The sequence below is a fragment of the Chelmon rostratus genome, chromosome 20, assembly GCF_017976325.1.
Source record: "Chelmon rostratus isolate fCheRos1 chromosome 20, fCheRos1.pri, whole genome shotgun sequence".
In the NCBI taxonomy this organism is placed as follows: domain Eukaryota; kingdom Metazoa; phylum Chordata; class Actinopteri; order Chaetodontiformes; family Chaetodontidae; genus Chelmon; species Chelmon rostratus.
The window spans coordinates 8,168,803-8,193,693 of NC_055677.1; the positions used below are offsets into that span (position 1 = coordinate 8,168,803).

At 41.4% G+C, this 24,891-nt stretch overlaps 1 protein-coding gene across 1 annotated transcript in view; it reads right to left on the reverse strand.

The window, feature by feature from the left end:
- Window positions 1–24,891, reverse strand: part of plxdc2b (plexin domain containing 2b) — an 88,785-nt gene that overhangs the window by 52,967 nt on the left and 10,927 nt on the right. The window contains exon 2 of the mRNA XM_041961809.1: window positions 867–1,090. Within this exon, the coding sequence (XP_041817743.1) occupies window positions 867–1,090 (224 nt within the window). The remainder of the gene's footprint in view (window positions 1–866; window positions 1,091–24,891) is intronic.

Sequence of the window (24,891 nt, forward strand, 5' to 3'; positions counted from 1 at the left end):
GTCATGGATGCACTTGATTTATCACACCAGCACTTTCAGCAAAACAGAAAATAAAACAAATACTTTAAAAGCCCTGCACACCCATCGTACACTCACACAGCTCATTTCATTTATTATTAGATCATTAGAGCGCTTTGCAGTAGCTTGCACAGGCTGTTTGATTGACATCTACATCACGCTCCCTTTAGCTTTGTTGCACCTGCCCGGTCAGGACAAATGACACCTTTAAGGAGTCCATGTTGGCTCGACTTTGAGGCACTTCTGCATTATGAAGCACCAAGCTAGATATTTTAGAGCTTGCCAGTCATAATCACAACTTAGAAGTTGACTACACTATTTAAGATTCTGAAACTCATAATTACAGTAACTCTGACATGACCAAGGCGTAGAATAGAAAGAATAGAAGGATCAGAAAGATGACAATCAAGCACATGCTCACACTGCCCTCAGAGGAGCCAAAATAAGTGAAGATGTACAAGGCTTTTAATGTTGCCAAACTACACAATTAAAGTAGAGCTCCAGAGATTTACTGTAGCACCACACTTCCATAAATTTGGGGGGCTTGAAAGACACAGGTTAAATAAAACAAACTGTCAAAAAATCCTGACTTTGCATGGGTCAATCCCCAAAAACCCTGGATGCCACACTTCCCATAATACAACTGGATAGCCTTCCACTAAAAGCCACACCAGAGGTTTCCAACACATGAGCAAAGACAACCCGCATGGCATTGTTAAGGTTACTTTCCCAGAGAGCTCTCTTAGAGTCACAGAAGACATTAAACAACATGATGAGTAAACAGCGATGGTCCTCATGTGTAAACTCAGTGGAGTCCCAGTTTAATATTTATGTGAATCATGACCTACCTCTATCTGGGAGGTGTTGTCTGCGTCCTCTGCAGACAGCAGGCCTGGGAAGCCCTCGGGCTCCTCCTGCACAGGATCCTGGTCCTGCTCCTGACTGGCCCTGTTACTGTCCATGTTACGAGGTTTCGGGGGAAGCCATCTCCTCCACCGGTGACTGTACAGCTTCACATCCTCTGCTGTGTCCTCATCTCCTGCCTGCCCCTGCACGTATGTGTAAGAGACCCCTGAGGCGACAGGAAAAAAAAGTGTAAGCAACAAAAGAAAACATCAGTATATCCAAATCACCTTAAAGTGGCAATTTCATTTTGTTAAATTTGCAGTAGGTCACCACATTTACACTTCCATTGTACATAGTGTATTGAAAATTGGTGGGTTGTTCAAGAAAATGATTACATAGGAGAATAATATTTTTACTCTCACTTTAGGCAATAGTCAAACAGAGAGGCGGAGACCCAGGCCATTGTGTTTCTGTGGCTCCCTCATAACTCAGGGTCTCTGCAGACTTTTCTCATTTCTCTGGGGAGAAATATCACTGCTTGAAACTGATGCACATTAGGAATGACTCAGCAGCCGTCACACAGACCAGTGGGCCGCAGTTATACAAAATCATACCTATCCCGGAGTGTGAAATGAGATGCCGGTGACAAGCGAAAAATGGTACTGTGTTAATGTAAACACTGACTGAAGTGATTAACCGACCCTGAGACAGATTGCTGGATCTGAGGTGAAATGTGCTGCATCACTGTAAGAGAGTTTCGTGAATTGAAATGAGTCAGAATTAGAAAGAAAGGGGCATGAAACAGAATATCACATCCTCAAGATCTTCTTACTTCTAGGGTTGGAAATTAAAAAAAAAAATAAAACCCTAAACAACTCCTTCTGGTTGTCTTCAGTTCGGTCCAAGGGTGCTTTAACACCAACGTTTGTTTGAATTGGTGTAAAAGCTGTCAGTGAAACTCTGGTGCAGATCGAATAACTGGACCAAGATCCTCTGAAAAGGTGGGTCTCTTGTCTGTTTCCAAGCAAACTCCAGCATGCTTCACCTGTGATGTGAAAGCAAAGCGGACAAGCTACAGGCTTTTGTGATAGAAGATATGATTTTAGCACAAATTCAAAAGATAAACCACTAAATCTGCCAGCTGTGAACTGTCAGGGAAGCTATCTTACAAGCAACATAAGCAATGTACTATACAAATTATGCAATATTAATTACATAACAATGGTAACACATGCATGAGCAGATTTTACCTGAAAAGGAGTGAAAACACATGTGTATCTATTTCCTGCTCCCCTGCTTTTCCTACCAGTGCAACAGTTAAGCTTTAAATCTGACAAGGGATGCATGTTCTCCACTTGCTTACACAAGCATGGGTTTTTCCACAAATCATGTGGATTAGAGATGTTAAATCATCTGTAGGTATGAGTAAGAGCAGGCAGGTCTGTTTATCTGTTAGTCCTGTGATGGCCTGCAGACTTGTTTCCCTGCCTTTAGGCTGATGCTCAGCATGCTTGGATAAGATCCTGCTCCCCATGACCCTAATAGGATTAAACGGTTAAATACAATTAGTAATAAACTTTATTTTCATAGCACTCACCCAAACACAAATTTTACAAAGTGTTTGCATGCTGTTGCAGCTACAAATAGTTTTGGCTTTAGGCTAGAAAATACTGCTGATTCCTCTACTATTACTCTGTTGCTTGTTTTTTATGAGACAGAGGTCACTGGGTTTAACTAGCAGAGCGCATTTCCACTCCTTTCCTCTGTGCCTCCTCTCTCTCACGCTCACATTTCTCTCTCCTTGTCGTCCTCCTCTCTCCTCTCTGAGGGCCCCCGACCAGTGGTTCTCAGGAGAGGAGAGGAGTGAGGTGGTGAAAGCAAGCAGAGGCGCTTCAGATGCTAATTCACCCAAAGTGGAAGCTGACAGATTCACTTTATAATGAGCATCGGCAAAGCGAGAAGCAAAGAGACCAATCTGCTCTTTGAGGCGGATGTCGGTGTACAGTTTTAACTGAGCAGAAGGCACATCGTAGAAAGAAGGCTGAGCTCAATTTGGAGCTAATTTTTTCAGAGTGAGAGCAGAACAATTAAAAGTTAATCCTCACCTTCAATCAGTGATGTTCAAAGTCAAAGTCAAAGTCAGCTTTATTGTCAATTCTGCAGTATGTACAGGACAAACAGAGAATGGAAATTGCTTTACTCTTCAACCCTTTTGTGACAGGACATATATTAAAAAAAGAGATAAATAAAAACTGTACAAACTAAGTAAGTAAAAACTGTACAATCTAAATAAAAACTGTACAAACTAAGTAAAAACTGTGCAGTCTAAACAATGAAACATTGAGAATGTAATAGTGCAAATGTAAACGGTAAGCATGTTGCATGTTAAAGACTTATGAGACATTATGAATCAAAGAATGCATCAAAAAATAAAAGACTAAGTACTTTCAATTACCTTGGTATACAAATAAACTTTGCCTTTCCAATTAGATCCTTCTTTTCAAATAAAGACCCTAAAAATCTTTTTTCTTCATCTGCTATATTCCAAATTTACATCTTACACAGTACACATACACATCTTAGAATATTTGCCAAAGTGACAAATCCAGTGATAGAGATTTCTGTATTAAAGTTTTCTTTTGAGGTGAGCGGGGCTCTTTTTAAAGAACGTAGAAAAAAGAGAAGATAAATTGCAGCAGGAGAAGCATTCACCCACTAACACTATAGTACTGTTGCAATTACCAGAAGGGGGCAGTATAGCACACAGAATTCAATCAAACATAAAATACAAACTAAACAGGAAACCGGTTTAAAATTCCTCCCTATGGCCAAAATAAATCAGGTTCAAACAAATCCAAATCATCACGTAGTTTGTTCAAAGGATTTCAAGCCCATCACATGCAGCCTCTTCTAAAATACGTTTTCAGCTTGTGGATTGCTGTTGTTAGCCCGCTAGCCATGCTAGCTCTCACAGACTTACAACGCTGCCCATGCATAATTATCCAACTGTGTTTTGCCACAGCATGGAAGCAATTTTTGCCGGGCGAAATTAGTGTTTTGTTCATTCGTAGCGCCACCTTTAAGTGATTTACCCATTTTTTACTTGCGCTATAGCCTACATGCGTTAATGTAACTTGTGGCCTCTAGTGGTAGCTGCTGGCAGCTCTCCTGGCCAACTGTTCACTCACCGTCTCATTCTCACCATACCAATAATACTCCCTGCCTAATGGTCATTAGTCACACCCATGCAGACAAAGTCGCCCAGGCAAACTTCCTGTCAACAGCAGTTATACCCTATACTTTAATCCAAGAGGCACCTAAACATCTATTTTCATCCTTTAAAGGATCTTTGTTAGATCCTCAATATACGATGGAAAGCTGGCAAACAGCGGATGCTTTAAAATACACCATGACCACAACATAGGGGCCTTGAATAAATGGCTGCTCTTTTCCCAGCACGTCCCCCTGTGAACGGTCATGATGAGTCACCTTTTAAAGGAGCACATGCACCTGCATTTCTCTTGTGAACACCACCTCTGTGACTCAGGGGCAGCAGATTCTTATTATCCAGGGGAAACTCAGGGTCTTTTGTCAAGTATTTGGGAGGACACAGAGGGCAGACCCCTGAGGGACACCTAAAATAACCTCACAGCAGGACAAGGCTTCTCCTCAGTGCAAGGCTGTTCCTCACCTTTTGTGTGAAAGGAAATCTTTCCCCTTCTACTTTTCTTTCAGTGCATCTGAAAGCCCCTGCATACCTTCACCCTGACTCTGTCGAGCAGCCTTGTTGGCCGGACTCACGCCTGTCAACACCTCTGATTCACAAACACCGGAGGGACTGTAATTTGGTTCCACCTAAAACCTTTCAAGGACGTTTAGAAGGGCAAAAAACCGCAGAATAAAGGTGCTGTCTGCACCCCTTCTTTCATTCAGTTTCTGCTTGTTTCCCCCTCTGTTTCCCTCAGTTCCCACCTGACTCAGTGTTGCTGACAGGAGACTGCCACACATGGCTGGCAAGTAGAGAAGGTGGGATGCTTCATTGCATTTGGGCATGCTAGGGTGTGATTGTGTGGTGTGCATAATTTTAGCAGAAAAAGGATAAGAAAGTCACATCCTCTACAGTTTCTTAGCCTTTCTGTCACTGGGTGTCAGAGTGCTTAATTTAGTGCCCACTGAAAGCTGTTTTATCAGTGTACCAGCAGACCCTGCCAAGCACTCTGGAGGAGGAGGAGGACCCTTGTTCCCTAACAGCGCGGCCTCCATGCAGAACAACTCAACAGGGTCAACACAGATTAAAGTTGGTGTAACTATTGCCCAAACCCATCATGTTTCTGGAATCGTGCTAATTCTGTGCTAATGTAAATAACTTGTGTGATGAAAAGGCCGGAGCTGAACATATTCTTGCGTGAAAAACTGACAATATGATTAACAGCATCGCTCCAGATCATGAGAGAGAACATTGCAATTTTTCCTCCATTCAACATGTCTTGGTCTCTTCATTAGCAGTGATTCATTGAGGACAGAAGCACTCCATCTCTCTCTATCTCTCTCACACACACACACAAACTCACATACATTTTCAAAGAACTAGCAAACAATAATGCGCTCATCAAAATTTGAGAATAATATTAATGTTTTTAATGTCTATAAAATGTCAGAATATGGTGAAAAACAGACCAATGTGATATATTCAAATTGCTTGGTTTTTCTGATCCCAAAATATTACATTCAGAATTATGTGAAATACAGAAAAAAACTTTTAATTGTCTAACTAATGCTACCAACTAAATAATTCATTTTATTCAACATTTATTTGCATAGGGACAAAGATATAGCATGAACCAATGCCACACGCCACAACAGTTATAACTAACTGCAATGCAACTAGGTCACTGTTTTAGCTTTAAATGAACCAGAGTTCTGAGCAACCAACATATAAAAATGTTTAAAAATCTACAAATGAGCAGGTTAGTGCCTCACATAGTGTTTGACACTGACCAACCGACAAGGAGAACGGTTTCACTTTAGGGCCCTACACGAGCTGAGCTACGTTCAGGATTGTCTCAGTGCAAGAGCAACAACAACAAACGGGAACGTGGAAAGCCTTGACAGAGTGTTATCAGCCTTGGCTGACGCTAAAATGATGAGGCAGAGATAGAAAAGATGAGACACTCAACATGACTGATAAGTTAATAAACTGAGTCTAATAGGAGACAGCTGCTGGTTTGATCTTGACTAGATGTGAGCTCTTGAAGGATCTCTTTCTCCTTCTGTGTGTTAATAGATTATAGATTACATACAGAAAATTGCAGCACTACATGCTCCATTTTCACATTAACAGAATTATTTGAATGCACAGCATGTGCGATGCCCAGCAATCCTACAGCAGACCGTTTAAATCTTTATCGCCTGGGGTTGAGAGACACATTAACCATTACTGCTGCCTCCACATAAAGCGGAATCCAGACATGCGACCGTCTGAAATGATCATGCAGAGCGAAGTGTGCTTTTCTAACCTGCCGTAGCTTGCTTTTTACACATCCTCTCTTAAAAATCGCAGCCTGTCATTAAGCAAACACGTAAAGTCGAAAAGCTGACGGCAGGAGAAAGTTAAACACCGGCAGACAGAGCGGCAGCACCTGCAAAAAAGATCCAGTTTCAAACAGCGCTCATAAAGTGATGACGGGTGTGATAAAACAGAAAATTTATATAGATTAAATGTGAGATACGTCTAAACCTCCGATAATCGGTGCCTGAGAGAAGTTAAGACAGGAAAATTAAATACTGCAGGAGAGCAGAAAGCTCTGCTAAATATATGGTAGCTTTGACTACAGACAGAGGCATCAAGCGCCCTGCCTGTCATGAATGCCTGATTATATGAGACATTTTGTTTTGCCAACAATTAGTCACACCTTTCCAAGTCAAAGCACTGCAACACAAGATATCAGTAACCCACGAGTGGATCTAGACAAAGCATGAAAACATCACATTTGAATATGATTTATAGGATGTCTGTGACTAAATGCTGAATTCTGACCCGTCTATAAATACATCAGAAAAGTTCCTGGCGACACCAGAATCAGTAAACAAGCAAGGAACAAAATAACCCCTAATCTAGCACTGTGTGGTGAGCAGACGTTTCTTGCATGTCACCCAAATGAGAAAAGAGGCAGGTGCGAATGGAGGGGCTATAAATAAAAGCCCATTTTTGAACTCTCAAAGTGTTAATTACAATCTGCAGAGCTTAGAAGGTGGAGGGAATTCATTAGAAGGAGACTAATGTTGCGTTTGCTGTGCCTGGGGTAACACGGCGCCCATGAAGAGGACAGGTGTCAGGACTGCATGTTGTCTAGGAAAGAAGGAGGAAAGGAGACTGAGGGGGAAAAAGGAGGTTTGGCTTCAGGTCCAGACATTTTTAATCAAGGCTTTAACCTTGAAGAACATAATTGTTATTTAAGCGGGCTTTGCAGAAAATATTCTAATTTCCCTTCCACGCGTCTCCTCAAAAACAACTAAATGCACTGGACACAAAATCCAAGCAGGCTAAGCCACAAAGCACCCAGTAACATACCCGAGCACACAGTATCAAACCCCAAAACACAGGGTTTAAAGTGCTGGAGAAAACCATCATGGAGTCTGCTGTCACCGCCGCGGCTTTCTTTATGTAATTGGTGGTTGTCTTGGCTCTGGTGCTGGTCAGTGCAGGAAGTGTATACAAAAATGCTTTGGCAAAGAGACAACCAGCCAGGCACGGAGGGGCTGCAGGCAGTCAGGAGACAGCGGGATTACAAAGAGAAGTGCGCTTCCTGAGTGACACAGGCGTTTAGGAATTCAGGATTCTAGTCAGGCACAGTGTCTGTCTCATATTTCAGGAGATTGAGTGATATACTGTAGGACTATGAAGCGCTGCTGTTGACTCTCATTCCACTTTTCAACTCTGCGAATGAGCAGCGTGGCCCAGGAGCCCCCGAGGCCTTGAATTGCTCTACCATGAGAGTGCCCGAGCCTGGCAGGCAATGTATCACTGGACACTGGATCTCCTGTAACAGATTATTTCTCCTCCCTCCAGTGCAGACCAATACCTGTGGCTATATTGCTGTATTCTTACAGGTCACCGGCTAGCCGTGGCCAAAATCATCATCTGCACGGAAGAAGGCTCTGCATTTCTCACGCTGCCTAAATCTCCCCATGAAAACATAAAATCTGTCCTTTCACTGTTTCCACAGTCCTTAGCGCCTGCTTAACAGACCTTAAAATTGAAAATGGTCACATCTGTACCAGTGAATAGAGAGGGATAGGCAGGACAAAAGCCTGCACTTTTATTCTGATACGCCACATCACAAACAATAGCCTCGCTTTTATCCCCCGGGCTCACACAGTCTTCAGCTGAGCTTTTGTGGGTAGAAACACACCTACACACCCAACATCTGAGACATACTTGACACAATTATTACTCTTTTTGGCCAGTGTGCCTCTCCAAGAGTTGATCTCTCCATCATTTGAGGTCACAAACTCACTGACTCACTTGTGTCGTGTATGTAAAATATATATTATGCCAACTACGCAGCTGTCACCATGAATAATATTTATAGGTAAGATAAAAAAACAATTCTCACTTGCCATGGTTTCATTATATCACACACTTTGATTCAAACACTATTATCAGATCAGCTTCCAGGACTGAATTACGGTCATTTTAAGCACATTGATCGGCACGGGTGCTTTATTGTAACTGACCACTTCCTCATTTGTTACTTTAAAAGCCATCGATCTGAGAAGTGACTCAGACAAACAGTGATGCGTGTGTGACAAATAGCACGCCTGTGCCAGGCAGCGCCGCTTTAACTGAAGATTGATTGGCTGTAGTGGGGACAGGCTTGTTCTAAGTGTGTGTGTAGATGTATGTGTCTGCAGCATGTTCAGAGTTTATGCGTGGACTTGTCCTGCAGGTGGAGATTGATTGACTGAGTGTGAATGTGAGTGTATTAACTGTGTTTCTTCCACTTTCTTTCTGGACCGAGGGCTCCAGGCAAGGGCAGACGGGGCCCTTGGGCCTGTCCTTGTCCTTCCTGCTAATCCATCAGCAGCACCGGGCCCCTCGCTCCTCCACCCTGTCAAACCTATCCACACTCCAATGTTAATCTGAACGCTACGTGTAAACACACAGAGACAGGTCAAGCTCTTAGACGACGGACCTGCCATTTCCAACAGTTAAAAAAAAAAAGAGAGTCCAGCTGTCAGAGAAGGAGTGTGAAGGGCCCAAGGACAATCATATGGACTATGATATCTTTGTTGAATAACTGAACCCACAGCTAAACAGCTCGCACTTGTATTTTAGAGGAAAACAGTGGAAAATAATTAAAAACATTGACTGTCTCACCTTTACAGTCAGTTTAGCAGCTATTTACCTTATTATGAAGAAGACATGTTTTATAAATGTGTTCTTGATTGAAGTTCAATCTGACAAAGGCTGGAAAAAGCTGTTCCTGTCTGAAGCAAAGTACAAGAAGTGATATCTGTCAAGCTGATCAAATAAAACTGTAATTAACTGATTTTTCAACTCTTTAATGAAAGATAACTTAAGGATCCACATTGTTTTTTCACAGTATAAGACAATAGTCGCTGGTATACTCTCGCTTGTATACTCTCTTCTCAAACTTTTTGTCCCATTAGCTACAAAGCTAACTAGTTTGCTAACTCTTAACAAGCTAGCTGGCTCAGTGAGATTTTCCTCCAACTTCAACAACTTTTTAACTTTTTCTTTTAATGAAATGAGGTACAGACCTGAGAACAAAAATGCCAGTGTGTGAACAGTGCAGCACAATATTGTGACTGACAAGAGCTGGCATGTTCCTGGCTTGCTAGCATGTTAGCTGTTAGCTAGCTAGGGAATTCAAAACTTCACCTCTCTTTTCGAATGGATTTTAAGAAATGAATGTTCGTAATGCAGGATTTTCAATACCACACACTAAATCTATAGCTTAGCATAGTTCCATATTTGTTTTGTTGTGTGTGTGTTGTTTTGAAGTTCTACTGATGCTAATTGATTGAATTTATTGTATAACATTTACTGTTTTGACACATTAATTTTTTAACTGCAAAATGTTCCACTTGTTAGGCCTACATTCCTCGGTCACAACTCTAAATCAATAATGAGTAACCAAATTTAAGGCATCCTTCTCAAAGATATTGGCTTGTGTAATGTGTTATTGTAATAAATAAATAAATGTTGGATAATATATTATCAGCTCTTGTATTGATATTTCTGTCAGCTTCAAGAATGTAGTGTCCATCGAGCTCTACTTTTTATTTCTCATATAATTGCTGATATGAATCTTCTAATGTTTAGTCAATGATGCATCCCCCTTTCTCAGTGCAGTTTCCAATCCATCATGACAAAAAATCGACCAACAACACGTACTGCGGTTCTCAGGCTCCACAGTCGGTCCATTTTCCAGCACTAAAGGCAACCCTCATATCCACTTATGAACTTCCTCCTAATCAAGTTAATTTGCTTCAAATACTAAACATGTGAGTGATACAGAACCTCTTAAATAAAAACATTCATTACACATGTTTTTCTCCCAGATCTGGATCATTTCCCAGTGAGCAGATGTAAACATATAACCCAGAAAAAGTTAAAAAAAAAAAAAAATTGAAAAACATACAAAAAACTCCTTAAAAACTTGCCAAATCCCATATCCTCCCACCTACAGCCTCCAGGCACACACTCCCACAAACCAGCAATAACAAAAAGACTGAATATACTGAAAATATACAGCACCAGCATCCTCGCAAATACATATTTTAAGACTCTCTTCTTCTGTTGTACGTACTGAGCAGAAGAAGAGAGAAAGGGAAAGAGAGGACCATTTGCTGGGCTTATAGCTGCCAAACCAATCCCAGCACATTTCATATATCTGTTGACAAACTGTGAGCCACATCCAAGTCACACAGAGTCTGTAATTGCTTCAATCTCTTCCCATTCAGCGGTGGGGACTTCAGCCACTCACAGGAAATCAATATTAAATATTGTTTACAGCACAATCTCCTCACCCTCGCTTGGAGTTTTACTGTGCCGCATGACACCTACAGAGCAGCATATGTATGAAGAAAAGCGTACCTCGTTAAGACTCTCAAACTTCCATTCAATCAGAAATTAACACTGCCAAATATTTGCACTGTCAGATTAATAACAAGATTTCCTCTTTACCACCTGTGAAAACTAATAAAAATTTCTTCAATTCGATTTTTCTTAACAGAGAAGATATTCTATCTGAGCCCTGCTTTATTTCTTTTCTGACAGGACAAGTGAAAAGCACAAAGATTTCTCTACCTATCAAAGTATGCAAGCTTAATTAAAATTCATTGAACACACAATTCATCAGATTTCTCATTTATTTTACTTGTTGCACTTTCCCCGGTAACTGCAATAACACCTAAAATGACATGGGCGTCTGCAAGAAAATGTTCTTCAGGCTTGAACAATCTAATAAACAGTTTGGCTATTCCATTTCTTTAGTTAGAGATGATTTCCTCAACAATTGTGCAACTGGGTGTGATTTCAATTGCTGTCTAGGAGATTAGACGTCAATCTCTCACATTCAGCAGTATTTTTTTTTTCAGTTAATTCTCTTCTTGGGAGAGGCAGAATAGAGTAGCTGACAGGTCATGTTGTAATGTGGGACAGTGGTTTATCGGTGAGGTCACTAGGGTTGAAATAAAGTGGTGAGAGAGTGAGCAGGTCGTTCCGGTTTATTGCTCCCTGTCGCAGCTCTGGACAGCTGTGTAGCGCAGGTGCAGGGTCCAGGTTGGTGATAAAGCAGGTTGTTAACAGGTATGCTTGTTCAGTCAACGGATTTGCTCACATAGGTGAAACTGATCCATGCACATCTTTTTGTGTCTTTACAATTTTGGTGAACTCTGACATGAAAATGCCCACCGATGCAACCAAAATCAAGCCATCCTGACAGTGATAGGAAGGAACAAAGAGCCAGAATCCAAAGTAGTGGAAGCCATCGTAGCTTTATTAGCTGTGTGACAACATCCACTTTTATTTAAAGCAATAGTTTGACATCAGGGTAATATGCTTATTTGCTTTAGTGGCATGATTTAGAGCTTGATACTACTTTCATGTGTATATGGTAAATTTGCAGCTATAGCATATGAGCCAGGTTTGCTTAGCTTAGCATAAAGACTTGAAACAGGAGAAAACAGCTAGCCTAGCTAATGAATTTGCAAACTAACTGATAGTTGTTAAACAAGCCTGCAAACAAAAGAAACTTTTCCTTCAAAAAATTGAACGAAATTATGCACAATTTCCCCAGAGGAGAGTAAACAAACCAGTACAGAGATAACAGAAAGAAGTACGGAGAGCTAGTAGCATGTTGCCACTAACTCTAATCTTGAGTAATATGTGATGAATTCATAAAATTAGACAAATGATCATTGTATTCCTTGTTTACATGACTGAAATCAATCAGTCATTGATTGAAATTTCTGAGCCACTCCGACCCAAGTGGCAACCCGAAATAACGAAGCCAACACTAAGTGCCAAAAACTGCACTTCCTTGAATGGCCACTTAAGGCTGCCTGCAAAAATGAGTCAATCCCCATTGAACCCCATATTAAAATGGCCAACTTTTACAGAAGGAACTAACACGTTTACAGCCAGGAACGAAAACTGTTCATGACAACTGTATGAGGAAGGTATTTTTTACATAAGCTGTCACGTACTGTCTAATGATGCAGCACAAACCTCTAACGCCGCCTGTTTGGTGAGGGCACGTGGAGAAACTTTGCTGTGCTGCTTTCTGGTGTGCATGCTGGCGCTTGCCTCTTCCCCCTCAGGCACAGACAGTCACCGGACAGCCGCTCGCGTCGATCACCTCGGCTGCATGTTGACACGGTGCATGTGCCGATATGCATGTTTGTGGTAACAGCCCCTCTGTGTTAATGAAGGGTGAAATTAGCTGGCCAACATGTTTCTGCTTCTCCACCATTGATCCCTCAAATATGCCTATTGATCTTACCCAAACATATTTCTGACCCCTGTAGAGGACACAGGAACAATTGCTCACTTCAGGACTGATGGCACCATTTGTCTTGTACAGCTGAGCGTGGCTGCACTGAGGCTTTAATAGAAACAGACAGTTCAGTGCCCTCTGACAAACAGCCTGAGAGACACTGGCTTTGAATGCAAATGGGATACACTTCTAAAATATCCACCAACTTTCTCTCAGCCTTTGTTTGTCCCTTGTTGCTTTTTTCTAAGGTAGTCTGGATGAGGATTGGTTTGCTGCTCCTGAGGTGATGATGAAGGGGGGAGGGGAGGCTGTGTTGTTATTTGGGTAGAGAGATGGATGTACCTTGGCAGTCTCAACCCACAGTTACAAACCCTCGTGATTTTCCCAGGAGGAGAACTACTAACGCTGCCTTTGTTTTGGCTTGGAGTCAGCAAGAGTCTCCTAATCAGTCAGTGAGAAATTCATATTCACACCTATTTGAGCTCTAGGCTTTTTTGATTTAGTGAAAAACACTGTACTGTTGGCTTATTTGTGAGGCTGGGGTGAGAACCTCAAGTCCAGGGAGGGGAAAAACTATTTTGTTTGTGTGGCAGGTGCTTTACTTTGCACATGTATACCCTATTTTTACAAAAATATATAGGATAAATGCCTTCCTCCCTCATGTTATCAATAATTGGGCATTAGTGATGGCAGTAGTCAGACATGTTTACAATCATAATACAGATTTTGTAAGAAAAAAGAAACCAGAAATCCAGCACACTTTTGTATGCTTGTATTCACTGTATTTAATTTGGTGATTACGTTATATTTTTTCTTGGTAAACCTTTTGGTCCCTTTTCAATAAAGGGTATTTTAGAAAATACATTTGTTTACTTTCTTGAGGAGAGTTACCACTCTCATACTGGTACTACATATGAAGCTATGGCCATTAAGATAAGATAGCATAAAGATTGGTAATGGGAGAACAGCTAGCATGGCCAAAGGTTAAAAAGACACTGACCAGGAAATAGCTCAATGATTCACATTATATCTTGTTTATTTAATCTGTGCACAAACTGTAAAAATGACAGTGAATGTGAAAGTGAATAAGCGTCTTTCCTAAAATGTCAATAATTTGTTTTTTGGTCTTTTGCACCTGTCATTGAGACGTTAAGGTGCTCAAAAATGAAATCAATATTTTCAGAAACGTTTTTCTACAATGAAACAGAATAACAGTTTTCTTGGTAGACTGCACAGTAGAATTGCTGCAGTATACTTGCAGAATCTTGACATTTTATGGGAAAGCTAAGCCCCAAACCCACTCTGCCTTTGAAAATCTCCCTGTTTTGAGACTTTCAAGTGTGACAAGTACGCCTCAGCCGGCCCCCCTCTCCTCATGCCATGCTTCTGGGCATCCTGCCATCAGCACTGGGCCCCATGTTCTGCATCTCTGGGCTTCATTGATCAAACTCTGGGGCCCACAGCACCAACACTTGGCTAGTTTCTCCAAGCAGCCAGAAGAAGGCAAGGGAAGGAAAGGTAGCAGCATTCATGCCTTTATACTCTTCTAGTGGAATAGGTATTCAGATTCTTTGCTTAATTTAAAGTACTAATATATAATGTAAGAATATTGCATTTTAATAGGCAAAATGTACTTAAAATACTACAAATACTGACACTTTTCCCTCATCTTTTTGTGAAATATTGGATTATTTTACCTATTTGGACCTCAAACTGTTATTTAAATAAAACCACATGAGAAGTTTAGAGGAAACTTTGTGATCTCTTTGTGATGTGCAACATGCTAAAGGGCCCCAAATTGATTTTCTGCAAGGGACCACAAGCCAAAAAGGTTGAGGTGAATCAACATATTATGAGCTTGTCATACTTTTTTAATACATATAAAATCTTAATCTAAAAAGTAACTATAGTTGACAAATACATGTTGTGGAGTAACTATTATAATATTTCCCTCTGAAGCATCGTGGAGTAGAAGTAACATAAATTTGAAATACTCATTTAAAGTAAAAATGCATCTAAATTGTAGTTAAGAACAGTACTCGAATAAATGGACATTTATTTTCATCACTCCTCCTCTCACAACTTACAGCTGCTGCACAGAGGACATACATATTCAGAGGCAAACGCTTACAGACAAACAAATAAGTGGTGACACATGAATAAAACATGAAAATCTCCCTGCAGTGATAACCTAAAACCCCTCAGCTTTTTTCTAACACATCAGATGAAACACGTATGACTCGACTCGGGAGCAGGTCAGAAACCACACTCGGGTTCTGTTTGAGTTTTTTGGGAGTGAAAAGCAGGTACGAAAAACAAGGGAACGTCAAAAGGTGTTTAAAAAAGGGGGCTTTGCCTGCCAATGTGCCAAAGGTAGGTGATGATGAAGGAGGGAAACAGCAAGAGGGGAGCTGTCAGAGCCGCTGTGCAGGGGTGGGAAAGACCCTGAGGGGGTTGAACGCTGGGCTGAGTCGCCGTGTTAACTCCGAGCTGCTGTACATGGAGCTGCAGCAGACACGATCCCCCAACTTCCCACCACCTGTCTCTGAGGATTCAACCATGGGAGACAGACTGCCGGGGGCTTTACAGGCAGAAAACACATGCTCGATTACACTCAGACACACAGGGAGGCCTTGGCAGTACTGTACCTGACAGGGGGGCAGACTTCTGAAGCTACAATTCATCTTTTCTTAAATAATTGGCAAGAAGAAAGAAATTAGTGGCCCAAATTTGTCAAGAGCCAATGAATAGCGTGAGGTAATGATGGCCATTTGGGCAGCGATTTTAGCAATTCTTCATCTGTTTCTAAAATGTCTCAAGAGTGATTCTGTCCTTGGACACAGAAGACAAAGTTTGTTGTTTGACAAGGAAAATAATTACAGCATTAACATACCATTACTGGCTGGCAGGGGGACAATATATCAGCAAGACTTCTATTTGGTCCTGCTCCAAAGCCATAATATTTGGCAGATAGCGAGATTATATCTCTGTCTCTAATTGATTTCCTATCACACTGTCACTGGGCTTTAAAATTCAATATGAAAAATGATTTAAATAAACATCAATCAAAATGTGAGAATGTGAAAAAATATTTCAGAGATGAAGTATTTCAGTTTCAAGGGAGTAAAACTTCAGCGAAAAATCGTCAAAGACAATCTAACAAACCCACAGTGGGAATGAAGCCATGCAGAAGCTAGATTTGGTGATTTGACTTGGATGAGAGTGTTTCTACAACCTGTTCTGTGTAGGCCACCAGAGGTGCAGACAGCAAGGCCAGGAAGGTTTTGCAGAGACCTGTCCCACAGCAGCACATGACTAGCACTGTGTAAAACTGCATAATGACGCCGTTGGCTCTTTTACAGAGTCTGTAAGGAGGGAGCAGTCGTGTGTTGCCGTGTTTATGACCATGTCAGCTGAGGAACTGGGTCACCGCCCAGACACAAACCTGCAGAAACACGTCGGAGACGCCTCTGCGGCGTCTCTTGATATTGTCAGTGGAGCAGAGAAAATGAACTTGACTAACGAGCTTGTCCTCGCACTGAAACGCATTGAGGAGATCCGCTTGTTCACTCCTCCCATCTGTGTGACAACTGACACTGGAGACAACTGGGCATCAGTTATTTCACACCAATTATTATTAATTCAGAATGACAAGCATTTCTGCAAACCACAAAAAACACAATAAGCTGCAGATACTATTCTGTCACAACAGTCAAGCACCACCTAACACTGAAGAGGCTATAATTTAAATTAAAGAGATGAGGCCAATCAAAAAATGAGATGCTCTCTGAAGTGAGTTCTTTCTCACAATGCCTAAATTAGTTTAATAATTAATAGAATCATTTTGAACACTCTCTATCAAACATAACCCACTAAGCTGACCCACAGGCCAGTTCCTTAAAAGAGTGGGCGATACGTAAGAACTGATTCAAAGTCATCCAATTTCCATAATTTTTACCAATCACTGCAGTTTTACCACATAAAAACAACTCAGAGGTAGTGGATTCCCACAAACAGGCATTCCCCAAATCCATGTCACTCTCACAAGAGTTTATCACACAAAATGAGAATCGGTAACTTGTTTAGAGAGTGAACGTGTTTTACAGCTAAATTACATATTAAAAATTATCCCCAGATAATACAAGACAGAGTCTACAGCTCTGTCATTAGGATTTATCCTCTGGGGACCATGAATGTCTGTTCGATATGTCATGGGAATCCATCAAAAAGTTGTGAAGATATAGTAGTCCAAATGATAATGGACTGACTGAACGATGTTACCATCCCAACAGCTACTGGCCAACAACGCTAAAAACTGTCCCAAATTTCTGTCTGTACACCTCTGCTGAAAGGTCAGAGGTCAGCAGTTTTAGAGGTAGAAGGGAACTCTTGCTTCATGACACTCCATCAGGACACATGCTAGTTGTCCCCAGGGCTTGAACCCAGGTCTTTTTCCTTCTCCCAGGACAACCTCGACACAGGCATGATGCCACCCTTTCCTGTGCCACCTGTGCAAGGGCACTTTATTTATAATGAAACACCTACACTCTCTGTGCTCTTCAATAAAAAATAAATGAACGCATTCCTAGCCAACACAGCTGAAGCTATCCAGGGCTCAGGAAGGGCTGGGATGTTTGGTGACTGACAAAAGCTTTCACATCTGCAGGAGAGGAAAAGGGGAGTAGTGGAAAAATAAGGCTGCGAGAAAACAAGACATCCGCACAAAATTCAGCATGTTTTCTTTTTTTTAAACTCAGCTTTTCATGATGACAGTGGAGGCTGTGAAGCGTGGGCTCTGTTTGTGTTCATGGGAACGTGTGTTTGTGTTCCTGCAAGGACGAGAGAAGGCGTGGAAGCTAGCAGGAGAAGCTAAGAGACAGAGAAAGGCAAAATCGAATGAATGTCAAGGAGGTGAGGGAGTATTGCATGAGAGGCAGTAAAAGGCTTACTCTGCTAACAAGCTCGTGATAGGAAGCTCAAGCCTGAACTCTGGCCTCTCCAACACACTCTGCAATCCCTGTAAAGCAACACTGAGAGTCTATATGTTCGCTTCAGGTGACCTTTTAAGTTCGAGCCATTAAATATTTATTTCAGAGAAGTTGCTGTGCCGCATCCCTGCTTTCACGGCATACACAATTAGGTCTTGCAGCTGAATGGAGGTTGAGTGCATGATGGCTAAAATGAAGCTGTCCCTCCAGCTGTTCGACCCCGGAGTCAATGAGATCAGACCCTGGTGTAGTTCCTCCAGTGCCTGCCCTCGCATTCCCTCTCCAACCTCTCTCCATCTCCTCTCTGTTCATTGTCCTCTTTACAAGGCCAGACCTGTTTTTTTCCTTAAAGACAGATGTGCAGTCCCACATGTTATTCCCATCGCTCTTTCCATCTGAATGCCAGGACTTCCACTGAGCAAAAATGGAAAACTGAAACAGCTGACAAGAGGAAGCTTATCAACCAGAAAGTGCAAAATACACTGTTAACTTGACTTATTATAATAGTCTCATCTCAAAGCTACTGAATTTTCAAGCAAATTATGAGAAGCTTCTGTATACACTCAACTTTTGACAGATTAAGTGCATCTACAATTCAAGCAGATAACCTGTGACTGCCGAGACAACCACAACCTCGTTGTGGCGCCCCCACATAAAGAGAGACGCCCTAACAGACAGGGTCAAATTATCACAGTCAATCACTCGGCAATCCACTTCAGCACCGGCATGGAGTAGGACAGCCGAGGTGTCAGGGAGACAGGGCCTTTCATTACCTTCCTGTCAACGCAATTGTAGCCTCATATCAAGCCGGATGTGTTGCCTGTCATGTCTCGGCGGTGGGCTGTCACTGCAAATCTGCCACAGGACACAAACACCCGGGGTGACGCACTGAAATCCCTGTGTCACCCGGGCCAGAGGGAGTGATTTACCTGCCAGCACGTATGTTAGCCTGAGATATGACCCGAGCGGCTGCAGCATGAACAAACAACACAAAGGCCTGCAAAGCAAACTTTTTGCTTATCATAAATAAAAGAGCAGATTGGATAAGAGGTTTGCTTCTGAGCTTCACAGATCTTGTATCTTACTAACTTGGATCAGAGTCCAGTATGGAGTCATTGCCAATGATTGAGCTGATGATCACCATGTGGATTATGTCAACATTTATGTAAAAATATTGGATTGGCAAAGTTTGAACTTGTGGGAATCAGTGGGATGTTGGAGACTATTTGTGACTTTAAATGAAAAAAAAATTTAATCTTATCCCTGCACAAAATTAAGTAACTATAATCCATATTTCTAGATTAACAATGGATGGCATAACTATGTGTAATGATAAAGGGGTCCCTCATAGTGGTGAACCTAGACCTCTACAAAGCGTTTTAGTGTCTTTTAGCTCTCTGTTTTGGTTTCTGGCAAAAAACTTGAAAAGCAGCATACAGGATCTGTCTTGCAGGGTGTCTGTCTTTTTAAAAACACATTACCTTTCAATTATTTTTAATGATGCACTTAGAGAGGGCAAGGGGGGAAGTATTTGCTTATCATATTGTCAAATTTATCTCTTTTGATAAAGCAGCCATAAAATTTTACGTTCTTATGAGCTCATTGTGCGGCAGATTTATGCTGAAGTTCGTGAGATCCAAACAAATCCAAACATGAGCAGAGAGAGAGAGAAACCTTTTCTCTGAAAAATGACAAACTTTATGAGACTCCGCTGACCTTAACAATCCTAAAAGCCCCCAAAAGCTTTTCTCTGTCAGTGACATTCTGTTGTAAACAAAGATTTATCGCTGAATCATCTGAATGAGTTCCCTGCAAATGCCAAGATGAAAAAAGAGACGAGATCTTGCCGAAACTGCCAAACAATAAGTTGATGAAATGCAGCCAGTGACAATTGAAGAGACACTGCTGGTTTGCAGCGTTTCTTTCTACACTGACAATCAGTGGAAAAACACATGCGGCATAAATGTTAATCATTCGCTCTGTTTGTCAGAGTTTTTTTGTTGTTTTTTTTTAAAGATTTTGAGCTGTCCGTGTAATTACACAGGACATATTTATAGTATTGCAATGATTCATTCGGAACAGCATTTCCTAGAGTTTCTGTGATTTAGTTTTCCTTTTAAACCAATTACTCTCCTCTGGGACTACTTTTCCAGCCCTGAGAGAAAGTCCTTGCTGGCACTTTAAGGCAGTGTAAATGTCCACTCGTCTGAACGATAAAGTTGAAGGGTCATGTGACTGTTCAGTTATGTATGTGCTCATTGATTAGAAACCTTTCCCAGTGTCTGCATACTCATGTTTATATTTGCCTACTTGCAGAGGTATTTATTCAGGGTCTGTTGGCAAGTGCTTTACTTGGCCACAGGCCGACACCACAGTGTTAATGTGTTTGCCTCCCTCAGGCCCAAGCAGACAGACGAATTTAGTCAACGGGCCGTTGAGTCGGGGAGGCGGGCTGAGGCCTTTTCTTGCCACTAGAAAAATGTCAAGGGTCAAGAAGAGAGATATCATACTGTCTCATTCTCTTTTTTACCTCTCTGGCTCATCTATATTTAAGGAGAGTTTTACATCTTGCATGCATGATACTATGGTGGATATTATCCCGTTGATGGCCAAAAATACCTGGACAACCCGGACCTGGGTTTTTTTCATGCTGAACCACTCTCATGTCTGTGTGGAGCTCGGGGGTGATTAGCTTAGCTTAGCATAGAAGACGTGACTCAAGGGGGAACATCTTTTCAAATGACTTCGGCAATAAAGAGAAGAAGCTCTGCCCGAAATGTCCAACCATTCCTTCAAGTCATTGTCAAAGCGTGCAATCATATTTTAGACCACAGTGAGGTCCAGTTTTGTGGTTACAGTTTAATGACTGTCCTTTCCTGTTCCAACTGGACAATGTCCCAGTGCACATGAACTGCAGATCCTAAAAGGCTACCTCCAAAAGCGAGTCAATCCTCATAGACCCCCATATTAAAATGACTAACTTTACAGCAGACTGCTTTTCTTACTGAATAGGAGCAGAGCTGAAAAAATGTATCCATTAATCAACTGGTCAAATCAACAGGAAATTAATCAACAAGAATTTTGATAATTGGTTAGTCATTTAGTTCTTTATCAAGCAATTATTCTATGGTTCTTCTCAAATGTGAGGTTTGCTGCTTTTCTACTTTTTGTTATTTCATGTTACATATTTGGTGGGTTTGGACTATTTGTCTGTTTTGGTAACACTCTTAAAACGTGTGTGACTAAACGTTTGATTGATCAAAATCAATCAACAGATGAATCATTAAGGAAGGTAATCATTACCTGCAGTCCTAACCCTCAGTGTAGGTAGTAAGAGTACTGTTTTGTTTTGCTGTGACACCGGCGTCATGGTGACTTGGTGTGATTTTTGTATGATATTGATTCCTATCTTCTTTCCTTGGGTGCAAACTCAATGTTTGCAGTGATGTATTGATTTCCAGACTCTTCATCAGCCTGGATATATAGGCTGCAGGTGAAGGACAGGCGGCACAACTAAACTCAGATGATGGATGACTCCTCACGCCAAAAGACAGTTTTTTTACAGAGCTCTGTAAAAAAATGTGGAGCAGGAAGAGAAATGAGAATAAGACAGTCTAGACGTGAGAAATAGAGTGGCAGAAGCAAAGATAGCAAAGGATAGAGCTTTAATAAGGCATACAGGATGTGTGAATGGCTCATAATGCATTTCTCCACCATCAGGTACTCCAGGAAGGACTGTGAGATGTGAGAAGAGAGGCAGGATGTCTCCTGATCTCAGCAGCAGATTACTGTGACCTCCAGCTTATTAAAAACACATCCTCAGGCAGTGGCTCACAGTCACTCTGGGCCGCCATGCAGCAGCAAACCAGTCGTTCGAACTCTGTGGCTAATCACACAGGAAACTGAGAAAGCTGCAGAGATCCTGATGGTATCCAGGCAGAAGAAAAACAACTTTGGTTCGTTTGGAGATCTCACTGAGGGAAGCTTTCACATTTCACAACTGGCCAAAAGCCAACTAGAATAACTTAAAATCAAAATTAAATTTGAATTTTTGTGTGAGGAAACAGAAACTGTAATGAACCACTAGCCCACAATCGCATTAAGCATCTACTGTTAGCAATTTAAGCTGTTTGTCCCTTTAATATTTAGCATTTGGGAGGACACACCGGGCTGTTTGCATCCCCCTCAGAAAAAGGAAGCCAGCTAGGCTAAATAGCGTCTACCAAAAAAGTGAAAGCTAACTCTGAAAGTGAAAGCTAGCAAGCTAGGCTAACTAGCTTCTACCAAGAAAGTGACAGCTCAACTCTGAAAGTGGAAGCTAGCAAGCTAGACTAATTAGCCTCCACCAAGGCTTTGAAAAGCTCAAGTGGAAGCTGCCAAGCTAGGCTAACTAGTTTCTACTAATGGAAGCCTTGTTTGCTAACAATAGCACTGATTCCCAATAGATTGTGCTTTTAATTCTTGTTATTTCAACATCTGCTAAGTCACTGTTAGCACCTTCCACTTGCTACTGTAGTGTTAGCTGTCCATGGTCAAGTTTCGGTGACAGCAAATGACCGTCTAAACTAACAGCAGCAGGTAATCCTGTAACCTCAGCACTCCGTAAATTATCTGGTCATTCAAACCACAACGCAAAGTAATTACGGAGTCATGGAGTAATATACCAAGCAGTCAAATCACAGATAGGGCTGAGCAACAGCTAACAATGTCGACACTCCAACTGGTTAACTGCCTGTGTGGCCGTTGGAATTGGAGTGCTACTACAAATTAGCTTTAGTGCCAAGCAACACTGATATTGCTCTAATATAATTACCAGCACCATGTCAGTTGGCACCAATATCTATGGCCCCTGGAGAACACTAATGTCAGGGGCGCTATCACTGTGGCAAAATAAACAACATTTTAATTAACTCTGTTTGCAAATTACAACCTTGACCCAAAAACAACACAAACACCAATGATATATACACTTCCTGCCAAAAGCAAATTTGATTTCAGTTTGACTTTAAAGTGTTGCCTGACCTTCATCTTTATCCTTGCATCAATGAGTTGCTGCAAAAGATTGATCCAATCTATTCCATCTGTTTACACATAATACACAATCATTAGCTGACAGCTGCTGATGGGTTGCTGTGAAGTGGCTGCTCAATAACAGGCAGGACGCATACATGCACATTTAGAGGCTCACATGTGCACATAGAGACATGCACACACAAGCACAGCAACCACGTATAGGGCCTTGCTTTTTCATAACCTCCAATTCATCCTCTCAGTCCTAATTGTTTGCAGAGATGATGTGTAAACAATGAAACGCCTCAGTGTAAGACCTGATGAGCTCATCTCCTCCTCTGATCTGAGCTGATCCTCTGCACCATTGAGGAAAAAACACTCCCACAAATTCTCTGCATGTGGCTCAAAAAGCCCTGAAGCAGGAAAGCTTTTTTTTTTTTTTTTTTACAGTAAACATATAAACTTAAGTTCAGGACAATGCTGTCTTTTTTCACTATTGGCTCTTTTCCTCCAGTATGATTTTGCTTTTTGATTCTTTGTCTGTGATTTTACGTTGTTTTTGTTGTGTTCAATTGAGGAGAAGTCTCTTTAAATGACACTTTTATAAAAGTCTTTTGTATTTAGATTGACACTAAATGTCTGATCCCTAATCATCACAGCATCAAAAATTATGAAATATGTCTGAATCTAGTGGACGTGCAGTTCTGCTCTGACCAGCACAACTGTCAAAACGACATTTAATAGCATTCAAAATTGAATTAGCTATTAGCAGAAGAAGGCAATGTGACTTTGAATGACATATTAAAAATCATGTTATGTCACAAACAGTCCAGTTGGGTTTGCAGCAGCAGGGAAATTATAGATTATGGAAGGACTGAGTGACGGGTAGACGCCTTCTAAAGAAAACTGGCAGCACGTCTTCCAGCCAATTGGGACAGGCTCGTGGTAAGAAAAGGACATCAAATAACTCATTTATATTCATATCCCCACCTCTCATTTTCTATTTTAGCTCCTTGTCGATAGATGGGGTTTTCAGGGCATATATCATTGGTTTGGCTGGTCCCTAGAGAGAGGGCATTTCATATTTGACCCCCATTCAATATGCGCTGGGAGGCAGGTCTTTCATTTTATCAGGTCCAAAACAAAACAGAGGGGGAATTTATTGCATCACAGATGTCAAATTACATTCCCACAACAGCTCTTTATTTACAACTTCATAAATATGTTGAGATGAAGTTGGGTTGGCAGCAAGCAGGTCCCAGTTGCGATGATGCACGTTGCACTGGCACCCTGACCACTTCCAGTGTCTGTGATACCAGAGGCCTTTTGGTGAACGGGGAGCCAGCCAGACATTTAGTCAATACCTGGACCTCCTCTGCCAGAGACACGCATCAGCTTCGGGTTGCTGTGGGACACCAGCGCGATGATAAACCGCTCAACACCGCCTCTGGGTTGGACATTAACAGCAAAATGAGGCTGGACGTTCTGATAAAAGGACATCTTTTAGTTTATCTTTCCTTTTATGCAGCAGCTCTGAGGTGCGAAACACATCGATGTCGGCCAGAATAACATTACAAAAAAGTTTGTGTTTTCTGTCCAACGTCCAAAATGTTGTGTTCTCCAAAATGCTGTGCTTTTTGAAATATTGTGTTTTTAAGCTGTTGCATTTTCTGTTTTATTTTCTAATTAGTTAGTGTATTTTCTGAAGTGTTGTCTTTTCTGTTTTGCCGTACGTCAGTGAACATCTATCAGTTACAAATTGCTGCTTATATTGATTGCATGGTTTTACATCGTTCACTTATCATTCACTCCCACCCCACCTGCTTGAGAGAGGAGTACATTTATTACCTTTGCGAAATGGTATGAATAACATATTCATAATTAAACTGCTCACACTAATTTACTTGCCATCTAATTAGAACATTCTGGGGCACGGGAGACAAAGGCCTTTAAATGGGAGCCAATTAACACTTTATGATGTTAGGGCTCCTCTCAGCACCTGA